This window comes from Melozone crissalis, unplaced genomic scaffold, assembly GCF_028551555.1.
Source record: "Melozone crissalis strain CALT ecotype California unplaced genomic scaffold, PUWL_Pcris_2 ptg000023l_1, whole genome shotgun sequence".
NCBI classification, from domain to species: Eukaryota; Metazoa; Chordata; class Aves; order Passeriformes; family Passerellidae; genus Melozone; species Melozone crissalis.
The window spans coordinates 21,393,777-21,414,130 of record NW_026535801.1 but is presented as its reverse complement, the minus strand read 5'-3'; the positions used below and the strand labels follow the sequence as shown (position 1 = coordinate 21,414,130).

The 20,354-nt window shown below is 37.9% G+C and overlaps 1 protein-coding gene across 2 annotated transcripts; it reads left to right on the top strand.

Annotated features, from left to right (window-relative positions):
- The first annotated feature begins 722 nt into the window (after nt 1–722).
- Nucleotides 723–19,357, top strand: HAT1 (histone acetyltransferase 1). Of its 2 annotated transcripts, XM_054278361.1 has the most exons (11): nt 723–763; nt 1,585–1,656; nt 1,969–2,044; nt 3,677–3,797; nt 8,871–9,050; nt 9,281–9,402; nt 9,903–10,007; nt 10,346–10,452; nt 12,917–13,068; nt 14,203–14,319; nt 18,106–19,356. In XM_054278361.1, exons 1-11 carry the CDS (start codon nt 757–759, stop codon nt 18,271–18,273), a joined length of 1,227 nt encoding a protein of 408 aa, XP_054134336.1. In that variant the 5' UTR covers nt 723–756; the 3' UTR covers nt 18,274–19,356. The 2 variants fall into 2 exon arrangements, with proteins under 2 accessions (XP_054134336.1, XP_054134337.1); XM_054278362.1 differs by lacking the exon at nt 723–763 and having other exon boundaries at nt 3,682–3,797; nt 18,106–19,357.
- Nucleotides 19,358–20,354: the final 997 nt, after the last annotated feature.

Here is a 20,354-nt window from a genome sequence, read left to right as displayed (position 1 = left end):
ACGGCAGTACAAAAAGCAGCAAATGCCTTGGCTCTGTGAAAGCCCTGCTCAGCAATAACAAAAACATCTCTGTGTTATCCACGCTGTGTTCAGCACAAATCACAGAATCACAGAATAAGCTGAGTTGGAAGAGACCCTCAAAGATCAAACTCACTACCCCCACACAAGCCACTGGGGAAAGTAATTCTACCCCAAGCCAATCCAGCACAGCAAGTACCAAAGTGCATCAAAGCCAGGCCTTTGAAGGAAAAGGGCAGAAATCCCCAAGCTCCTTCCCGCCGTAGCTGCAGCAAGCGGTTCAGTATTGAGCGTTTTAGTTTTTTGCTAATGACAAAGTTCCGGTTGTTTGCTCGGCCAAAGCGGAGCTGCAGCAATGAGCAGCGAGGTGTGTGCGTGAGGAAGGAGCGGGGGCGGCCCCTCGCAGGCGGCTGTCGCGCCCGGGGAGCGCTCCATGCGGGCGCGGCCGCCGGCACCGGGGCAGCGACGCCGAGCCGCCGCACGTGAGAGAAGCGCGAGCACCACTGCGCACGCGCGCCGGCCGGCCCGCGGTCTAGGGGGGACGGGGCGGGGCCGGCCACGCGAGCCAGCGCGAGGCTCGAGGCAGAGCTGAGCATGCGCGCGGGCTGCGCGCGCCGCGCGGGGCAGCCATTGGCTCCCCGCCGGGTTTGGGCGGGCGGAAGCGGAAGCGCGTGTACGCGCACGCTCATTTCCGCCGGGCGGGCGCGCGGGTTGATTCGCTGCGCGCGGGGCTCGGCCATGGCGGGTGAGTCCCGGCCCGGCGCTCGGGGCTGTGGCAGCCTCGCCGGGAGGGCAGGGGGGCCCGGCGGTAGCGCCGTGACCGGGGCGCGGGGCAGCAGTGCCTGAGCTCGGGGCCGGCGGATGCGGGGGAAGGCGGAGCGCGGGCGGACGGGGAGTAGCTGTGAGGGAGGGAAGCCCGGCTGCCTCTGCCGCCCGGTTCCCATGGCCCCGCTCCTGCGCGTCTCCGGCTTATGGCCCCACGGTCTGTAGTGTTAAACCTCTGCGTGTCCTTGGCCGCGAGTTGGCCGGCGATGGGCAGCGAGTTAAAAACCCGAAAGTATTCCTACTTAAAGTTTGCTGCCGGAAGTAAGATGTAGAACTTTTCTTATGGTACTTCTGAAATGAAGGGGGCTATGTTTGTGAAGCATTTGCAACATAGCTGAGGTGAAACGTGTCTTCTGGCCTAGATTAGGCTTTGGAAATCAGATTAAATACAGTTTATTTGTATTTTTCTTCCTCATCCTTTCTGGAATAATAGTGCTGGCTTAATAATTGCTAGTGGTGTACGTGCCACTGCAGTTCATTAACAGCAGTTTGTGAAAATGACTTAATGCAAACATATTAAATGTCCTGACACGTATTACTTATAATATGTAATACTGAATTCTTATTCAGTATAACATGTTATAATAACACATGTGAAAATTTGTAGTAACTTAAAATACTTAATGTTTTTATAGTAATGACTTTAATTCTCAGGAACTAAAAAGAGATACTTGTATGTTTTCTAGTTCCAGAAGAGTGTATGAAATAGATCTCTTTATCCTCTTTAACTTTTTTTTTCAGGACTTACTGCTACAGAGAAGAAGCTGGCTGAATACAAATGTAATACAAATGAGGCAATTCAGCTGAAGCTAGGTAATGCCACTTTTTAATATTGTACAAGTGATACTGAAGTATTCCAGTATCTTCCTATGAAATATATACATGTATTCATCTATGTCACTTTCTTAGTTCTAGTCTAATTACTGATTTGATACTCACAGATCAAGTAACATGCACCTAAATTGTACAGGATGCCCTGATTTCATTTGTATGCCACTCTCACATAGTTTCTTAATTAGTTATCTGACTCTAGTGGAATGGTGCATGAACAGCTAGCAGGGCTTCTGTGGATAAACAAAGGAAAGGTGATGACTTGGTCATGCTCTGTTCTTTTTATTTCCTCAGTTCGCTTTCCTGAGGATTTGGAGGATGAAAACACAACATTTAATCCAGAGTACAGCCATCAAGTGTTTGGAGATGAGTAAGTTAAAGTTTCCAGATTTAAACTAATAGGTCCCAAAGGGCAAATTTGTTTCCAAATCACTAAAAGCCAAAAATGTTTTGCTAATACTGAGCGCAAGATAAGAAGTGCTGGCCTGGTGCTGCTGCTGCCTTTGCTGATAGAGGCCAGGGTGCCACTGGCCTTTGTGGCCACCTGGGCACATGCTGACTCACTCATGTCCAGTCCATTGTCAGCCAGCACCCCCAGCTCCTTTTCCAGCTGCTCTTCCCCACGTCTGTCACTTGTTGTGCCCCAAGTCCAGCAGATCAGCAGTCCTGCCCAGCCTGGTGTTGACTGCAGTCTGACTTGGGGAGCACCACAGGAGAGCGCCTGTCTGGTGCGTTTCACTCCATTCCCCACCACTCCCTGGGCATGGCCATCCAGACAGTGAGGAGTACACCTGTTCAGGCCATGAGCAGCTGGATTCTCCAGAAGAATGCTGGCATCAAACTATTTCCTGAAGTGTAGGTAGAAAAGTATTGTTTGTTTTATTTTGAGTATGCTGAATTAATTAGTGCTGAAGTGTCATTCATTGTTTTCAGTAGAGTATTTTCATTCAACAATCTGGTCATAGATAAAAAAGAAAAAACCACAACCAGAAACAAAACAATTAAACCAAAAAACCCAAACAAACCTACGGAGAATCCACCTGCATGTTTCTGTGGACCTCTTTAAGTAGTTGTGTTTCTTAATTTCAGTTTCCTTTTAAAAGGAAAGTACTAAGTACTCCAGTTAGAATGATCTACCTGTATTAAATGTAATAAATTAGTTACACTTATAGGTGTCTACTGCAGCTATCATGGACAGTAATTATAATTTTAGTAATCAGAGAACTTTCTGATCTGTTAGTTTAGCTAACAAGCAAATTCTTCTTCTGACACATACATTTCACATTTTAAATTATAAATGTACTACCATAAAAGAAAAATCCCAGTACAAAAACATTTTAGCTATGCTTTAATTTTTAAAAAATGGCCTGTTTCTTTGTGAACATAACTTTTTTCAGAAAAGAAGTTTTCTATTCTTCATAAGAGTATAGAGTTTGTGTTCAGGCAGCTCATGTTTTCAAACTGTAAAAAAAGCTTTTGTATTCTATATTTCTTTTTGCATATACTAATTTCTGGTTACATTGGATAACTAAAAAGAGACTGTTAACTAAAAACTCCACAAATTGCTACACCTGGTTATCTGTGCTTTGTACATTATAGATTAAAGTAGTTTACTCCCAAAACATTATACTGCACTGCAAAGTAATTTTTAATAAATCTCAGCAATCAATTAATGTAAATAACTGTTAATGAGTTAAAGCTGTTGAAAAAGCATAAACACAGTGTGAGCTGTTTCATGTATTCTCTCCTGAGCTGTCACAATAAGGACACAGGCACTGCCTTACTGAGCTCAGAATATTTCCACTAGAGGAGGGGAATAATAGCAGCAGTGTAAGGCATTATCTCTGTCCTATAGCACACATCCAGTTTGATTCCCTTTTCCAATTAGGAAGGTTGCTTTACCTTGCCAGGAAAGTTTATGTGAATGTCAGGTGTAATGAAGCCACTGTGGTGTGAATGTTTTGTTTTGTACCGAGTTCCTGGTTGTTATTTTCTTTCTCAGTGAAGTTGCTTTTGGCTACAAGGGCCTCAAGATCCTGCTGTATTACATTGCTGGAAACCTGTCTACGCTCTTCCGCATTGAATACACGTCAAGGGTAAATGAGAAGTTTGACTGTGTGGAGGTAAGGGCAGCTCTGCTTCTGTCTTTAACATAACATTGAGAAGGTTTACTTCGGTTCTAGGTTTAATAATTTCCCGTCTAGACATGGGTTAAATTAAAAGGAAGGAAACAAAGCTTCTGTTTGTTAAGCTAATTAAAAGCTTTGAACTTCATTTCCCATTCCCTGACAACAGTACAATCAAAATTGTGTCAAACAGAACAGTCAGATGTGAGGTTCTGGTGCCAAAGCCAGTTCCACACAAGAAACCTCAACTTGGTAAGTCTGTATTTTCATATTCACTGTGACCAGGAGGAGGACTAGTATTGGTGAGGCTAATGATGGAGAGAATCAGTGAGAAGGAGGTTTCTGTAACAACTTCATGAGATAGTGTGCTTGACTGTGTCTCTAAACATGGAGAACAAGTAGGGCAGTAAAGTGATTATAAACTTCTGTATGTGTATCATGTATGCTTTACATCTTTCTTAAAGGAATGTGGTAATATGGTGACCTGCAGGGTTTTTGTTTGGTTGTTTCTTCTTTTTTGTGCAGATTTTCTGAATTTATAAAATACTTGTAGAATAGCTTTGTTTAAACTGCATTTAAATTACTACTTTCAAATTTGTTGGAGTTTATTTAAATAAATTCAAGGAAAGGCCTACTGTAAAAGGACAAATACGTTGGAATGACTTCATTAAAATTATTTTAAACATTTGCAGTTACTTGTTTTGAAGGTGTGTTAGAATATACTCTGTTCAACAGGCTAAGTTCCTGGACATGTCTGAAATACTTTGGAGGCTAGAGCAACATGTCTTAGGAGTGAAAGCTCATGCTCTTCAATCTTAAGGATATTTTGGAAATAAGGAAGAAAAGGAAAGGCTGTTGGCTGTATAGTAAACATATTAAAATCCACTGTTTCAGTTATATAATGTCAAAATAGAACAGGAATCTGCACCATAGCACCTTTTTACTTCATCTGTTTTCTGTACGAATGGCAAACTCAGTTTACTTCTCTGGAGGTCTAAACAAGGTCTGTATTGCCCTATGCTCACTGCAGTTTTTGATTGATCAAAATGGTTGCTTTTTTTCAAGGCCTGTTTCCTATACTGAATTATTCCTCCAATTGCTTTAAGGACTCAGATGGGGACAAAAAAGATCTTTTTGAGCAGCACTTGTGTTTGCCTTCCAGAGCATTTACATGCCTTGACTGAAGGGGAAGAATGTGGTTGCTTACCCTGTGCTTCCCTTAGTGTTATTAGTACTGTCCAGTGAAATAAGCTGCTTATATTGCTGTATCTAAACATATGTAGGAAAAAATACATGGCTGTAGTCAATCTTCTTCTGCATTATATTTGCCATCCGTTTATCCACCCTAAGATAACGCATTTGCAGAGGTTAAAACATAAGCTGTCGTTACAGCAGAATGTTGATTTGAATGCATATTTACATTTATGTTTCTAAGTTAACTATTTGCTGATCTCTCCTCCTTGATGATAATTATAGTAAGATGCAGACTGTGTGCCACACATGACAGATAATCCTGTGCTGTGAATAGATGGTGTTTAGGAAAGGACAGCAGTTCTGCCTTTACCATAACTGGTTCTAAGCAAGTTGGTATTAGTGCTCTACAAAGTTATTCACGGCTGAGGATTTTGTACCCCCAAACACCCATACAAGCTCATTCAGCAGCAGGTGGTTTTATTCTGTAATATTGAGTTTGGTTTCCTTATTGCTAAAGCAGCTGCTGCTATCCCTGCTGGGGACTGACAAATATTCATCCCAATACCACTATTTTTTTTTCTCCAAGATCTTTTTCAACATTCGTGATACAATCTGGAAATGTCAAAAGGCAGAAGTCCAGTCGTATTTATGCACCTTAACATGGTTTAGATCCATCTTTAAAGAAATTATGTTATTGGGGACGCCTCAGCAAAGTATGATCATGTTATGAACAGAAGCTGGCACTTCATTTAATGAAAGTAGACAAAATTTATCCCTTGAGTGGCATTAATTCTTTCAAATAACTGAAGAGAAACAGTTATTCTGTTTTCTTCTAGTGTAAATATTAATAGCAATGACCTCTGAATTGCTTGCTGCTTTGAGATATGCAGCTGTCCCAGTATCTTCCTTTTTTCTGCATTTTATGATGGGATAGGGGTAAAGTGCTTCACTAAACTCTGTATCTCGCTTTGCATCTAGTGTCTGCATTTGCTTTATACAAAAGTTCATGAAAAAGTATTGTTTCAGTATTTGGTGCTTTAGTAACATAATACTGCCGGTCACTCAGTTTCTTCCCTCTAAAGTATGTGCATACAATTTTTCAAGAAATTCAACTGTCAAATATGTTTCTATTGTTAATTTAAATTATTCCATGAACCATAAGCTTAACAACTCTTGGCTGCTTAATGCAGGTTTTTGCATGGTTCATTGTAAGTTGCTTTGCCTATGTTAAACATTGCTGTAGTAGTCACAAGGATTGTTTTTCTGAAGAGAAATTTGTGTGCATCCATTCCAGTTTCTAAGATACAAGTGTCTTGCTCTGATTAAAAAAAAATTAACTTTTCACCAATATCAAAGAAATGCACAGGGGAAGGCAGTAAACACATTCTGGTAGCTCCTTGGATTATGGGCTCCTCAGAGAGAAGTGTTTGAAAGGGACCTACTAAGTAATGAATGTTTCCATTTAAAAATACAGGTTTTAATGAAATAAATTATTTTTATGTTGTTGATCTATTGAGATTCCAGTACTTCATGTCGTATTAACTGAAAATTGCATGGCTTAAACTTCTGCCACTGCTCAAACTGAGGATTCTGGGATTTGCTTGGTAAAAAGGAGAGATCCTGTTAACCCTGAAAGTAATTGAAGACTGTATTTTCTTGTGTCAGACCTCACTCCAAGGAGAGAAAATTTTTAGGAGGCAATAGGTGAAAATATGTTGTAGTCATATAGAATCAAGAAGTATCATCCAGTGCTTTATTTGCTAAGCCTCTGGCATATTTTAATTCTTTCTGCTGTATTGAAACCAAGACTTCTCTAGATGTGCTACCTTACTCTTGTGCAGGTCACAGTTTGGCTTCCTCTAATGAAGAAACTTAGAAGTGTAAGGGGAAGCAGAAGTAATTAAACATTATGTATATAGTACTTCCTACTGTATGTTCACCCTTTTTAGTTGCTGTCCATAAGTCATTGTACTGTCCATGAGTTATTGTACTGTTGCTTGGAAATACTGTTTTAATTCTACATTATTTTTGCGTGCCTATTCAGCTATATAAAATGCAAATTGATACAGATTCTTAGTTGTGATTTCTTACAACTCTGTCATTAATGTAGACATAAGAGCTGTGTAAAAAGTGCATTTGCACAATTTTTAAAAAGGCATTTCTAAATTGTGTTCCATATAAATGTTTTTAATGTAATTCATTGATTCAGAAGAAGTGGCTGGTTTTCTGTAATGCCCCTTAAATCAGCAAGTGTAAAGAAAACATATTTTAGCTAATACTGGTTTATGAAGAATAGTGAAGGCACCAACAAATTATCTTTGTTTTGAGAATGAAATGAAGGTAAAGGCTGTACGCATTTTTACCGAGTTCTTACACCAGATACTGTAGAGTTGTATTTTAACTGCTTAATAGCTCTCTCTCCAAATATAAATGTTAGTAGTACCAAACCATTAAGAATAAAACTTGTTTGTACTGAACTAAGTCTATCTTTCTCTACACTAAAAATGTAACTGAATTATAAAGTGCTATTCATTTGCAGGTGCATTGCTTCTGCTTAAGGGCCCATGGTTGAAAGGACAGGAATTAGTAGCATGTTGTATTAGCCTTTTGTAGTGTATTTTGTTCTAAGCATCTTAATTTCCCTGTTTTGAATGCTAAGTAGCAAGAGTCTTGGTTTGGAACTAATACCCATCATGCATGTAAACGGTGTGAAAGAGCTGCTTAGTAAGTTAACACAAAGTGTTCTTGTGTCCGCCCTTGTGGAAATAGATACAATACAAACATTACAGCTGAACTCACGGCAAACTCCATTAAGTAAAAACCTGGGTTCATTGTCCAGAGCAAAGTTTGAATTGAATGTAAGCTCATTTTGTTGAATGTAATGTCAGGCTTTTAGGGGTTGTATTGAGGAGTATGGTTTTGTTAAGTTGAGACCAATTCATTAAGTTTTATTGCCTGGTGAGAAGCAGTAATACGTTATTGTGAAGCTTCATCAAATATTCATGGTCAAAAAGAAGTAGTAAATGTATTCAATCAAGTGGTCTTTTGGGGGTCTGAAAAGGATTATGAAGTCTGCTCAGCTGATAGTCTCTAACTTTGGCTATCTGAAAAGAGTAATCTCTGAATTAAATTTTGGTGTCAGAATATTTTGTCTTCCACAGTATGTTAGACTAAGGTCAGATTTGCTGACAGTATTCATAAGTTGTACTATTTTATGTCAAACTTTGTTTTCAAAACTTTCTTTTATTAGAACATAGGATGTGGTTGTCTGAGTTTGTACTGTTTTGCAGCTGATTCTATAGACAGGCATTTCAAGCAGGGGGCCATAAGAATGCCAGAGTGTGCTTGCTGTCACTTCCCTATTTGGGAGCTACCGTTTTTGGTCTTTGTCCCTTTCTCTCTCCTTAGTTCTGCATCACCTAATACCTCTTGTAAGCTGCTTGTTTGGGAGCCTGAGTTCTGCAAGGCTGTGCAGTATAGCATAGTCTTGGGGAATTGCTGTCTAGAAAGTCTTGGCTTTTGAACGTGCTGCACTTACAGAATAGCTACCAACACTCTCAGTCAAGCTTGAACAAATATAACAATCTCTAAGCATAAAAATGTTTATGAACTTAGGCTGTAACCAAGAACTTTTTGATGCTTAAAAAGGCTGGATTGTCACATTTCTGATCTCATGAGTGTGGCTCCTTTACTTGTTGGAAGATCACTAATGAACAGCGAGAATGCTTACTTTTTCTTTTTTCTCTTTCCTTTTTGTTTTTTTAATTACTGGTAGATATAGTGTGTCTCATATATTCATTTCTTAAACACAACAGTGACATCAATGCTGTCTTTTTCTAAATTTTCACTGATCCTTCCCCTTTTTGAAATCTCCAGGCAGATGATGTGGAAAGTAAAATTAGAGAAATCATTCCGCCTGGTTTTTGCACAAACACAGATGACTTTGTGTCTCTGCTGGAGAAGGAGGTCAACTTCAAGCCCTTTGGAATGCTGTTACACACATATTCTATCCATAATGAGGAAGCTGGTGAAGATATAATATATCAGATATACAAGGTATGAAAAATTAACTTAAACTTCTGCTTTTGAGCAACTCAATTCAATTTTATTTTGCAGAGATGCACCTTCTGTAGTGACTGAACTGGAGTGTATAAATACTGTCATTTTATCTGTTTGTTAATCATTAACATGCTTTTTTGTATTAGAGAATTTAATTAGGTTTTGCATAGTTTTTCCTCTTGCATCTGTGATAGGTTTCACCTGACTTCTCCTGGCTTTTTCCCTAGGCTGACATGACATGTCCAGGCTTTCGAGAATATCATGAAAGGCTTCAGACGTTCTTGATGTGGTTTATTGAAACTGCTAGCTTTATTGATGTAGATGATGAAAGATGGAACTACTTTCTAGTGTAAGTACAGTTCTAAAGCAACAGTGGACCTTATTACCTCCACAAAGCCTGCATTTTAATTGTGGCTGGCCAATTATTGGAGCAGTATAATGATATTTTTCCCAGGAAAGAAAAAACATTGTTTATGAGGCTTGAGTTTTCCTCCATTATGCTTTGGGAAAGCTTGAGAATAGAGCTGAATTAAATGCTGTTGTCCGTTAGAGCCCTGAATGTAGGCTTAAACAGTAAAATGAGCTTTGCCTGTGTTTTCTTTTACTTGCCACCTATTCATCTTTATAATAGGCAAGTGCACTGAAGTGCTGTAAAGAGGTCTGATTTATCCAAGTTGCTGCACACCAATTAAGTGAATTGTACATTCAGAACATAGCAGGTGTACCCATTGGGCCCTCACAGAGTAGCTTGCTGACACTGAAAATTCAGTTGGAGAATGGAAAAGAAAATGGACACTGCATGGGAGCGCAACTGTAATTGACCTGCTTGGCTTTCTGTTTTATCTGCAGATTTGAGAAGTATAATAAGGATGGAGCTACGCTCTTTGCGACCGTAGGCTACATGACAGTCTATAATTACTATGTGTACCCAGACAAAACCCGGCCACGTGTAAGGTAATTGGCGGTGTAACTCGTGCCTTGCCTTTTATTTCAGAAGAGGGAACTGCTGAAGTTCCCAATACTTGTTTATAATAGTGTTGATTTGTTTAAAAAAATCCCCATTATTAGCCGTCTATGCACTGATTTTTTTTCATTGTTCCCCTCTTGGAGCGGAGGGAATCTCAAACAAGTTTTGAATATTTAACAGTTTTAAGATTCTGTTAAAAATCACGTTTTAACATGAAGATTACACATACCTTAATCTAAAATGAAATACCATTTTGTTTTTAAGACTTGGCATTATGTTTTCAAATGCTTGCATTTGAACTGGAAATGCATTCCTTTGTCTGCAGCCAGATGCTGATCTTGCCGCCATTCCAAGGAGAAGGCCATGGTGCTCAGCTGCTTGAAACAGTTCACAGATACTATATGTCTTCTCCTACAGTACTTGATATAACAGGTTTGTGTTACATTTTTAATAAGGAGCTTTACAGGTTGTTAGCCCACAAGCTAACTTCTATGTTCATTTGTGTGAATTTCAAGCCTTTTGAACATTTAGCTTCTGCTCAGTTCAGAAGTGCTTTACAGAAGTGTATATGGTGTAGCTTCTTAACTCTGAGAACAGCACACCAGGAAAATTCAATCCCTAGTGTGAATGGATTACCAGCTAATTAACTATTTCATTGTGAGATACACAGCTGAGTTTGCCAAGAGATCAAGCTTGGTCAAATTCCTTGTTCAACTTAACCCTATTAGCCAAAACTCAAATTTGAGGGGAGACACAACACACCTAACTAAAAATAGCATATTTAATAGCAGTGTGCCTGCTGAAATTTCACAGACAGTAAGAGTTTATAGAGAACTTGTGGTCTAGGAGCACATACTGCTGGCTGAAGGTATCCATGATATTAGATGTGTGTGCACAAATACCTGAAAACAGAGGACTGTGGAAGTGGCAGATAAAGATCCATGTGCATAACAAAACGAACATTGAAAATTGCCACAGGCATGACACCAGTCCTGTGATTTCAAGTCTAGTATAGGAAGAAATGCAGTTCAAACAGATGTTTGCCATTCAATTCTAATGTAGTCTCATCTTGGTTATAACTAACTCTCCGTTCTCATTAAAACCCAATACACCACTTGCTTTCAAAATGCGTTGTTGCCAGATCATCGTAACAAAATAATCCACCTCAATTTCAATGCAGTTTGTGGGAACCTCAGACTGTATAACTTAGTTCATGCAACATGAACTCATATGCATAATTCATTTTTCCTTTTTATAGTACAAACCTTTATGTAGCTTTTATAACTGAGGATGGGCAGTCTTAATTTGCTACTACATAAATCCTATGGCATGTTCATGGCTCAGTGCCTTAAGTGCAGGGTTGTAGAAAACAGTAAAAGTGGACTAAAACATTGGTCCATTTTTTTGTGGAATGAGGCCCGAGAAGGCTTGCAGTATTCTATGTGGCACTCAAATTATGCAAGTTAAGACTCTTAGAGAAGTATTTATTGTCCTTTTTGAGGGGGACATTAGACTTGGACTATGTTAATATGGCCAAGATATTTAGTTACATATCACTTAAAATTGTGAAATTAAGCCTTTAACTTTTCTGTAAAGAGGAAATGAAGATCTAATTAATTTCTTTGAAAAAGCTAATGATTTATTAATTAAAACTACTTTTGAGCTTCATATTTGCAGCAAATATCTGCTTATACCTTGTCATCCTGACACAAGCAGAATGTATGCTGTTAGTGCTTACTGGACAGAAACTGCCTCATTCTTCTTTTAACAACTCTGAGTGCAAAAGAATTAATCAATTTACTTTAGTGCACTTCTGCAATCTCTTTTGCAGAATAAGTGCTATAAGGCTTGCCATACAAGACTAGGCCACTCATACACAGTACCTTTTAACCCAACCCAGAAAAATAAATTATTAGCTGTGCTGTGCCATATACACTATGTGGCAAAAGCTTCTATCCCAGTCCTTCTTGATATCTTTATTTTGCTTTTGATCATCCTAAAACTGCAAGTTTTAACTATTTACAGTGTTAAAACTAAAGGAAAATGCATATGGGATGTAAGCTGGGATGTTAGCAATAAACTCCACAATGTTAGCTCCCAGAAAAATGAGTGTTGAAGGGGAAGCATGGCCCTGCTACTTGTTTGTAGTGAGCTTGTCTGAAGCAAGGAAAAAATATATTCAAAATGTTGTACATATTTTTGTTTTGCATTAAATAGTTGCATATGTGCTCATGTTGATCTTAACTGTGGCTACTCCATTTCAGTGGGTTTTTCTATAGCAACAGTTTTGATAGCTATGCTCTCTTGTTAAGTAAAATAGAAGTAACTTGAAATCATGATCAGATTTTGCTTAGCTCCTTTCAGCCTTGAAATTTCACAGACAGTAAGAGTTTATAGAGTTTATTTTGGAGAATCTTCTTTGGCTTCTTGTACCTTTTCCTGCCTTTCCTGCTAACAAAGACTAATCCTGCTCAATACATATCTTCAACTAATTCACTTGTATACAATAGGATATTTTCACTAATCTTTTCCCACATTTTCCCTTTTGTTTGACTTTTAGTAGTTCTACCACTGTCAAATATAGAATAGGTGAAAGATACAAGATAAAAGATTTATCGGCTAGTCTTTTGCCAAGGAGTTAAATGGGTTTCAACAAGTCAATTTCACAATACATACGTACAAAATGTACAGCACTGCATACACAAAATATTAGAAGTTTCCCATAATGTGACCTGTTTGTCTACTGGCAAACATCAAAACCTTTGATAACAGCTAAGCACAGTTGTTTATATACTGATGGATACTGCATCTGCTTTTGTTTTCCATAGTTCTTTGTAATTACATACCAGAGGTGAGGAAACAAATAATGCTGATCAGCTTTTTTTATTCTTTCTAGCTGAAGATCCTTCTGAGAACTATGTGAAGCTTAGAGACTTTGTTCTTGTAAAGCTCTGTCAAGATCTGGTTTGCTTTTCCCCAGTAAAGTTAATGCAAGGTTTCAGTCAAGAAATGGTGACGGAAGCTCAACAAAAGTTGAAAATAAATAAGGTATTAAATCAGTACAGTTGTAGTTGGACATATTCTTATCAAACTAGTACAATACCCTTTAAACTTAGAGAGAGACATGGAATTTACACTCTCGCTTATTTTTGACACTTGTTAAGGATGAATCAGGAGATACATGGCTCATGGTTTTTGGTAAATGCCTTTTTTACCTACAAATTGTATTGTAATAGAATTTGACATGGTTTTGATTTCTTTCAAGAGTGTGCAAGTAAGGGTTGCTTTGGGAATGCAGAATGCTAAAGTGGCAAACAACTTACTAATGCAACTCTAGACACTTGGAGAACTAAAGAGTTAAATTGAACAATTAAATTTGGTGGTAATCTTGAGTTATTAAACTCATTTTTGAGTATGGTAGTGAAATAGCAAAGCTGCTTAATTGAAAATATATTTGAGTGTGATGTACTGAAGACTTTAAACCTTGAGGGATGGGCAGTGTGAAGCCATGTTCAGATGTGTTCATAAAAATGGTGTAGCTTATAGAAGGAAACTACATCTGCAGCCTTCTGTATTTTAAGACCAAGAAACAAATACTTGGTCTTAAATGCAAGTTAAAACTAATATGGTAGCAATGTAATTTTCTCCCCAGTTGTCATACTTTCTGATCCTGATAGCAAAAGCATTCAGTTTTTCCATTTACTAATTAAATTTCTTCCCCAGTAAACAGAAAAGTTTAAATATTGTTGTTTCATTTTCATATTTATAACTTTCAGGGGGCCTTGTGAAGGGCAGTAGATATATGTGGATTGTTAAAATCAGCAAAGTGGATACTGCTTGGTATTGCTTCACATTACTCTAGTTCCAATCCTTGTTCTTAGAAGTGTGTTTGGATCTGGCTTCTGGGCTTTCTGCTCTTCACTTACAGCAAGTCCTTGAAGCACCTCTATGGCTGGTGCAACACTTGAGAGATCAGACCCTGGGTGCATGGAAGGAAATTGTTTTCGAGTAAAAAGAAAAATGTTTATTCACTGAATTCACTAGATAAGATGGATTTATCCTTGCCCCTGTCTTCTAAGAAGATAAAGAATTACTCTAATATTTTAGTATTTCTGCACTTGGAGTTCTGTTGAGTGACCTCTTTATTCAGATGTGGTTTTTATTCTCCTTTCTGTTCATTAGCAACACACAAGACGAGTTTATGAAATTCTCCGGTTGCGTGCAACAAACATGGGCGATGCAGAACAGTCCAGAAGCTATCGCTTGGATGTTAAAAGAAGACTGATTGGGCCCTATAAGGTGTATATGACTTTAATATCATTTAATATTTATTTCAAGGCTAATTATACTTGATTTTGCTTTAATTTCCATAAATGTAGTTGATGTCAATTATGTTGCCAATCAACTACTATTAGTTATGCAGTGTTCAGCTGACATATATACAGATGCAGAGGACATTTGTACGTAGCAGCACTGAAGATCCTGTGTTTGGTTCCTGACGTTTCCTGCCCAGTTCCAGCAGGAGGTTACTGTTAAGCCTATGCTATCTAGTTCCAGGTGGCATTATGCCCAGGTAGGTTTAATGGGGGGAAATGGTCAATTTCTTGAAGAGGTTAAAAACATACCTTAAATAGACAGGCCAGAAATTTGAAGAGAGGTGAAGTTTACACTGCAGACTAGGTATAGTTTAGATTCCTGTTCTAACTGTTTGCTAGGTCTCAAGAAGGCAGCTTGCTAGAAGTAATTATGTCACATCAACATAGGACTAGCTCCATGCAGATGGAAAATAAAATACCAGTAGTAAAATTCAAGCAATTACTAAACATAATACCGAGTAATTTTCTTCATTCCTATTATTTATGCATCCTGGATTTTCAGTGTGGTTGGTCTGTGTTGCATAAACTGAACCTTTGAGATATGGATTTTAAAAATTATATCTTAGTTGTGCAAGGCATCAGTGTTTAAATCAAGAGTCAAAAAGTCCACAAATAAATCTAGGTTTATTGCTGTAACTAGTATGTTAGCTACTGTCAATTAAGTACTTGCCAAGCAAACCAAAATCCTACATATAAAGGTACACAGAGCACAAGGACTACCTTGATTAGCTTGAAAACCTTTCTAAAGCAGCATTTACCTTGTTATACCAAATAGCAAAACTTTGCTTGTAGTCACATTGGGCTTACAGGGGCTGTTAGTAGAAATGAGAGGCCAGGATTGAATTATTAAATTTTTATCTGATCTAGTGATAACTTCATGTCATGCTGAGTGCCAGAACCTTAATCAAAACACACTGTCTTTCACCAGTGTCTTGTCTCATGTGCTAAATTTCACTCGGTGTCCACTACAAATAGGCGATTTTTCAGCAACTGTTTTTCATGACAATTACATGGTTTCAATTCACTCACTCATTGCTGAGGTCCTGTAGGCAAAATCCAAAATTTCATAAGCAGCTTCAATGCTAGTGCTTCTAGCAGGTGTTTCCACTTCAGTCTTTGCACACAATAAGTGCATGGATAATGAATGGATTTTGTATCGCTAAATATGCAATATTGCTACTTTAGAACATTGCATTTTTAGTTTTTTTGTTATGTCAGTGGGGATTCAAAAGAATCCTTAAAGCAACCAACTCCTTTTTCCCCAGATTTTAAATTTCATGTTCTGAAATAGTCATCTTGTTTATAGTAGTTCTACCTAGTAAATAGCTTACTCATACATTCATTTTAAACAATTTCCAATAAATTTAGTCACACTGCCATTTCCAAAAAGTTTTCAGAAATTTAATGAAACTAACTTTTAGTATAGAGAGGGTGGTTTTGAGGGGGGAACCAAACTTTATAAACATGTAATCAGGAATATTACTGCATATACTAATATTGGTGTCATTTTATCACATAAACTGCTTGATAGCTTCATTTGAACAGTGCTGTACAGATGTAGAATAATTCTAAGTTGATACTACCTTAGTTTAATAAAAATGGTATTCATCTTAGAATTATTTCCTGGCTAACAGTAGCAGTGAAAAAAACTATATGCAGACAGCTCAGGGGAAAAACATGTAATACATCTATTCCCCTGGAAGTCATTATATTAGCAAGGAGATGGTTGCTAAACATACTGAGACCTTTCTGCATGTGGCATGACTGGCTTGGGATGACTGATGCAGCAGGGTCTGTTGCTCTCTGTATAAGTAACACTAATACAGGAAAGAAAATGTTTGGTATATTCAATAACAGGGCATCACTCCAATGTAGTTTAAAGGATGAGCAGCTTCACTGTAAAATGTCAGTTTCATTGACTTCTCCATTTCTGACAAACTGCATTTTATTAGTAGATTGTGCTGGTAGACATATCTCCTTGATCATGTCTTTGTTCTTCATGTCATCCCTCTTGGAAGTAAATACCACTGCTGCGCTGGGTTTTTAATTGTGATACTTTGTTTGCTATTTGAATATACTTTTCTGCCAGCCCAACAACTTTATCCCAAAGAATCCTCTTGAAGCTGCCCAGGTAAAATGTTACTGATGGCAGTTTTCAAAATCTTGTGTACCTAGATATGCTTGTAGTATATTTGGAGGGGGGAAATGGATATTGAAACAACTGATTATCTGAAACATGCAAAGAGAGTTTGCTTTTTAGCAGGAATCTGGAACTTAAAGATGGCCTGATGGTACAGTATCAGATGTAGTGGGCATTTAAAAGCTGGCACCCTTTTTTCAGAGCTAATGTTTAATCTAAATCTAAATAATCTAAACAGACACTCCTGTTAATTAGGCAGACTTTGAATTAATTCTAGAATAAAGTTTTAGTTGCTCTACTAAGAGAAGCTGGGCCAGAAGGTACTCATACACTATTTTCATTTCACTCATACAAATTTTCATTTGGGCAGCTCATCATATGTTTTGAGTATCTTACTCATTTTGACTACACAGAGCTAATGTGAATCAAAAATTTAAACATCTATGCTGCTTTTCACATCCTTTCAACAAGGAAAGGTTTCTTGATTATTGACCAGAAATGTGCTTGAATTCCTCATCAGTACTTAAGTACAGAACCTCCTTTTCTGAACTGAACTTTGCCTATCTGTGCAATCTTTGGGATACAGTAAACGTTTTTCTGGTCTTACTCATTTACAGTTCCCTGTAGTGTCCACTCCTCCCTCCTGACTCTCAGCATCAATCACAGAATGAAAACAAATACTCCTTTGACATATAAGCTTAAAATTAGAGCACAAAAGGGCTTTGATTTTGAGAGTATTAGAAATAGAATAATTTGGTGAAATTTTGTTGTTTTAATACATTGATTCCATAGGTTTTGCAAAGATTTATTGGTAAGACACCAGGCATACGTAATATTTTTTTAATGAGGTGTTGAATGATGTTCTGCTTTTACAAAGCTAGAGAAGACTGAAGATGAAGAACTGAATAATTCAGAAATAGGCATCATCTATATAAAAGTATATCTGGGTAAAGAAAATATAAAAGTATTTTGAGGTGTTTTTAAGAAACATGAAAAAAATCACATGTGACAGAGCAAGGACAACTTATCTTCCTGTACAAATATGTTTATGCCTATAAATAATCTTACTGCTTTTCAGTGCTGTTACTGCTAGTCCCTGGTAACTTGAATAATTTGTAAGAGTTTATGAAACTTTTTCTGTGTACCAGAGGCATAATATTAATTTCTGATAGTCAGTTATAGGGAAATTTTTTTGCTGAATAGTCACATAATGGGACACTAGTTTAATTAATGTAGGATTAAATATCCTGGTCAGATTTCTACAGTCAAGTTTTTTGTGCCATCCATCTTCAGTAGTAGGTGTACTGTTAGACCTAATCTGTTTGGTTTAGGAACACAATCTGAAGCCATTTCTCCCTTCACTAGTTCATTGGCAATACAGAAACTATGAGCCTTTAACAGAACAAAGGTAGTACTAATCAAACATGGTTACTGCTTCTCTTGGGATTAGGGACATCTTAAAGAACTAGATACTGAAATAGAATAAATTTTGATGAAACGCCATAATGAAATACCATATTCTTGATAATTACTGGCTGTGTTCAAACTACTGTTTGTTTGATTGCTTAGAAAAAACAGAGAGAACTTGCCAAGATGAGAAGGTGTCTAAGACCAGAGGAGATGACTAATCAGTTGAACCAAATAGACCTAAACTTGCAACGTGAGCAGTTAGAAGAGAGCTTCCAACAGCTTGTTTCAGATTACCGAAGAGTCCTAGAACGACTTGCACAAGCATGAGGATCCTTCTTGTACAGGAAACTTGCAGATATCTATACAGTGTTGTAAAACACATCCTTAATTGCCACTTAACTGCAAAAAAAATCTCATGTGACGTTTTAATCACATTAAAGGTGACTTGTGTTCCTGTGCATTTTGAATATTTTCTATTTTTGTGTTGTAGATTTAAAAATGTTGTACTTTAGGTTTTGGGGCACTTCTTGATGAAATAAAAAATGTAGATTCTCAGATACAGTGTTACTTCAATTGTATGAATTTTCTTTTTACCCTTTTGTTTTGATCAAGACTTAATAGATACTTGAATAGCAAGTTAAAATATAAATCTAAGCCATCTCCCACTTCTCCTAACTTGATTCTCCTGGGGCTGTTCTCTGTGGATCCTCTTGTACACGGTAGGGCCTGTGCAGGTTTAATGCCATGAACAGGTGACAAGGTTGGTTCTGTGGGCTCTTGGGTGTTTCCTGTGTACAGGCTCTTTACCCTTTGCTAAAAGTGGATCTTGCTGCTGAAAGCAAACAGACACATTCTGTTTAAGCCTGTAAAGTGCCTCAAACACATTCTTCATCAAACCCCCAAGTTTTCAGGTTTTTGATTTTGCAGGAAGAAACCTCACAGCTGGTGAACCAGCCAAAACTTTGTGAGGACTCTAAAAACACTTCTACTAGTGAAAGAAACATAAATTTGTAGGAAGCAACTGCCTTTATATAGTTGCGTGATTCTGTTCTGCTGTCCATTACTTCTCAGACCGGAGGTTAGTTCAAAAATATTCTGTCTGTCCTCCCTTAAAGGAATTAATTTTTATCTTTTCTGGTAGTTCAGGCTTTAGAGGATTTAATCTGAATAAGGATCATTGAAATTTATGAGCCATGTTTGGTCCTAATGGGATTCAGGTCTAGCTTTCAAAACTGGAGCTAGTAGGTTGACACATCTCCAATACCTGATGTGATGTGGAAGAAGTAAAGTCTTAAATGTTTTGAATCTGTGGGATTTTTTGTATTTTATATTAAATTATTTTTAGAAATTTTCATTCCAGATTAGGGTATTTTGGCTGTATGATACATCTTTCATCTACTGTAGTATCCAAATCTATTAATCAGTAGTAACAATCATTAAAAGACGTTTCCTGGTAGTAATAGTAAGGCTGAGGTTAAGTTGGGGAACTTGGAGTTTGATTTTTTTCTGTGGATGGTTTTGGGTTTTTTTAATTGAATATGTTCAGAACTTGGGATAAGTCAGAAGTGGGAAAGCTGAACTGAAGAATTGTGCTTAAATTTGGTTCCCGTGTAGAGGTCTGGGATACTTCTGGAGCAGCCTGCACTAACACTCCCTGAGCTTAAGCCATTGAAGAAACTGTGGGACTGACAAGGAGAAGCACTGTCTAATGGGCTCTTTGCCCACTTAGAAATACTGAGCCAAAAAGCACAAAATTGCTTTCCTTAATCACAGTTACCTTTTGCTATTCACAAATAGCAAAACTTCTCTCACACAGTGACAAGGGCAGATTCACTTTTTCATAACAGATTTTTTTTTTTCTTTTTATATTGACATTGAAAGAGTTTGAAATAGTGCTTCCAGTTCCTTTGGTGGTTTCTCATTCCAGTATGGTCTTGGGAACACTCTAAGATGTTGGGATGTGCCTATGAACTGAAAAACTTCTTGGTGTGAAAAATAGGAATAAACTGCTTCCTAGAGGCCTGGAAACTGAATCCCTCCATCCTGCAGCAGATTACAGCTTCTGCAGCTCTGCTGCCATGAAAGACATTGTCAGTGCACCCTAATCCATTACAGTAAATTAAGCCAATTATCTGAAGTAATCTTCATCAGCAAATTAAACTAGCCCTGCTGACTTTGCCTGAAGTGGTCTTAACTGACTGGACTATCCTTTCCCTTGGCAAAGAGAAGGAGGCAATAATCTTGTTGGACAGCTAGAAAACTACAACAGCTCTTCTGACACTGCTGGGGGGCACACGCCAGTTTCCTTCAGTAGGCTTGAGTAACACTTCAGAGACTATGCACTCTTGGTACAATTAACTAAATACCCACATTTCAGGATGCTGCTGGACAAAGTCCTAGCTTGCCAG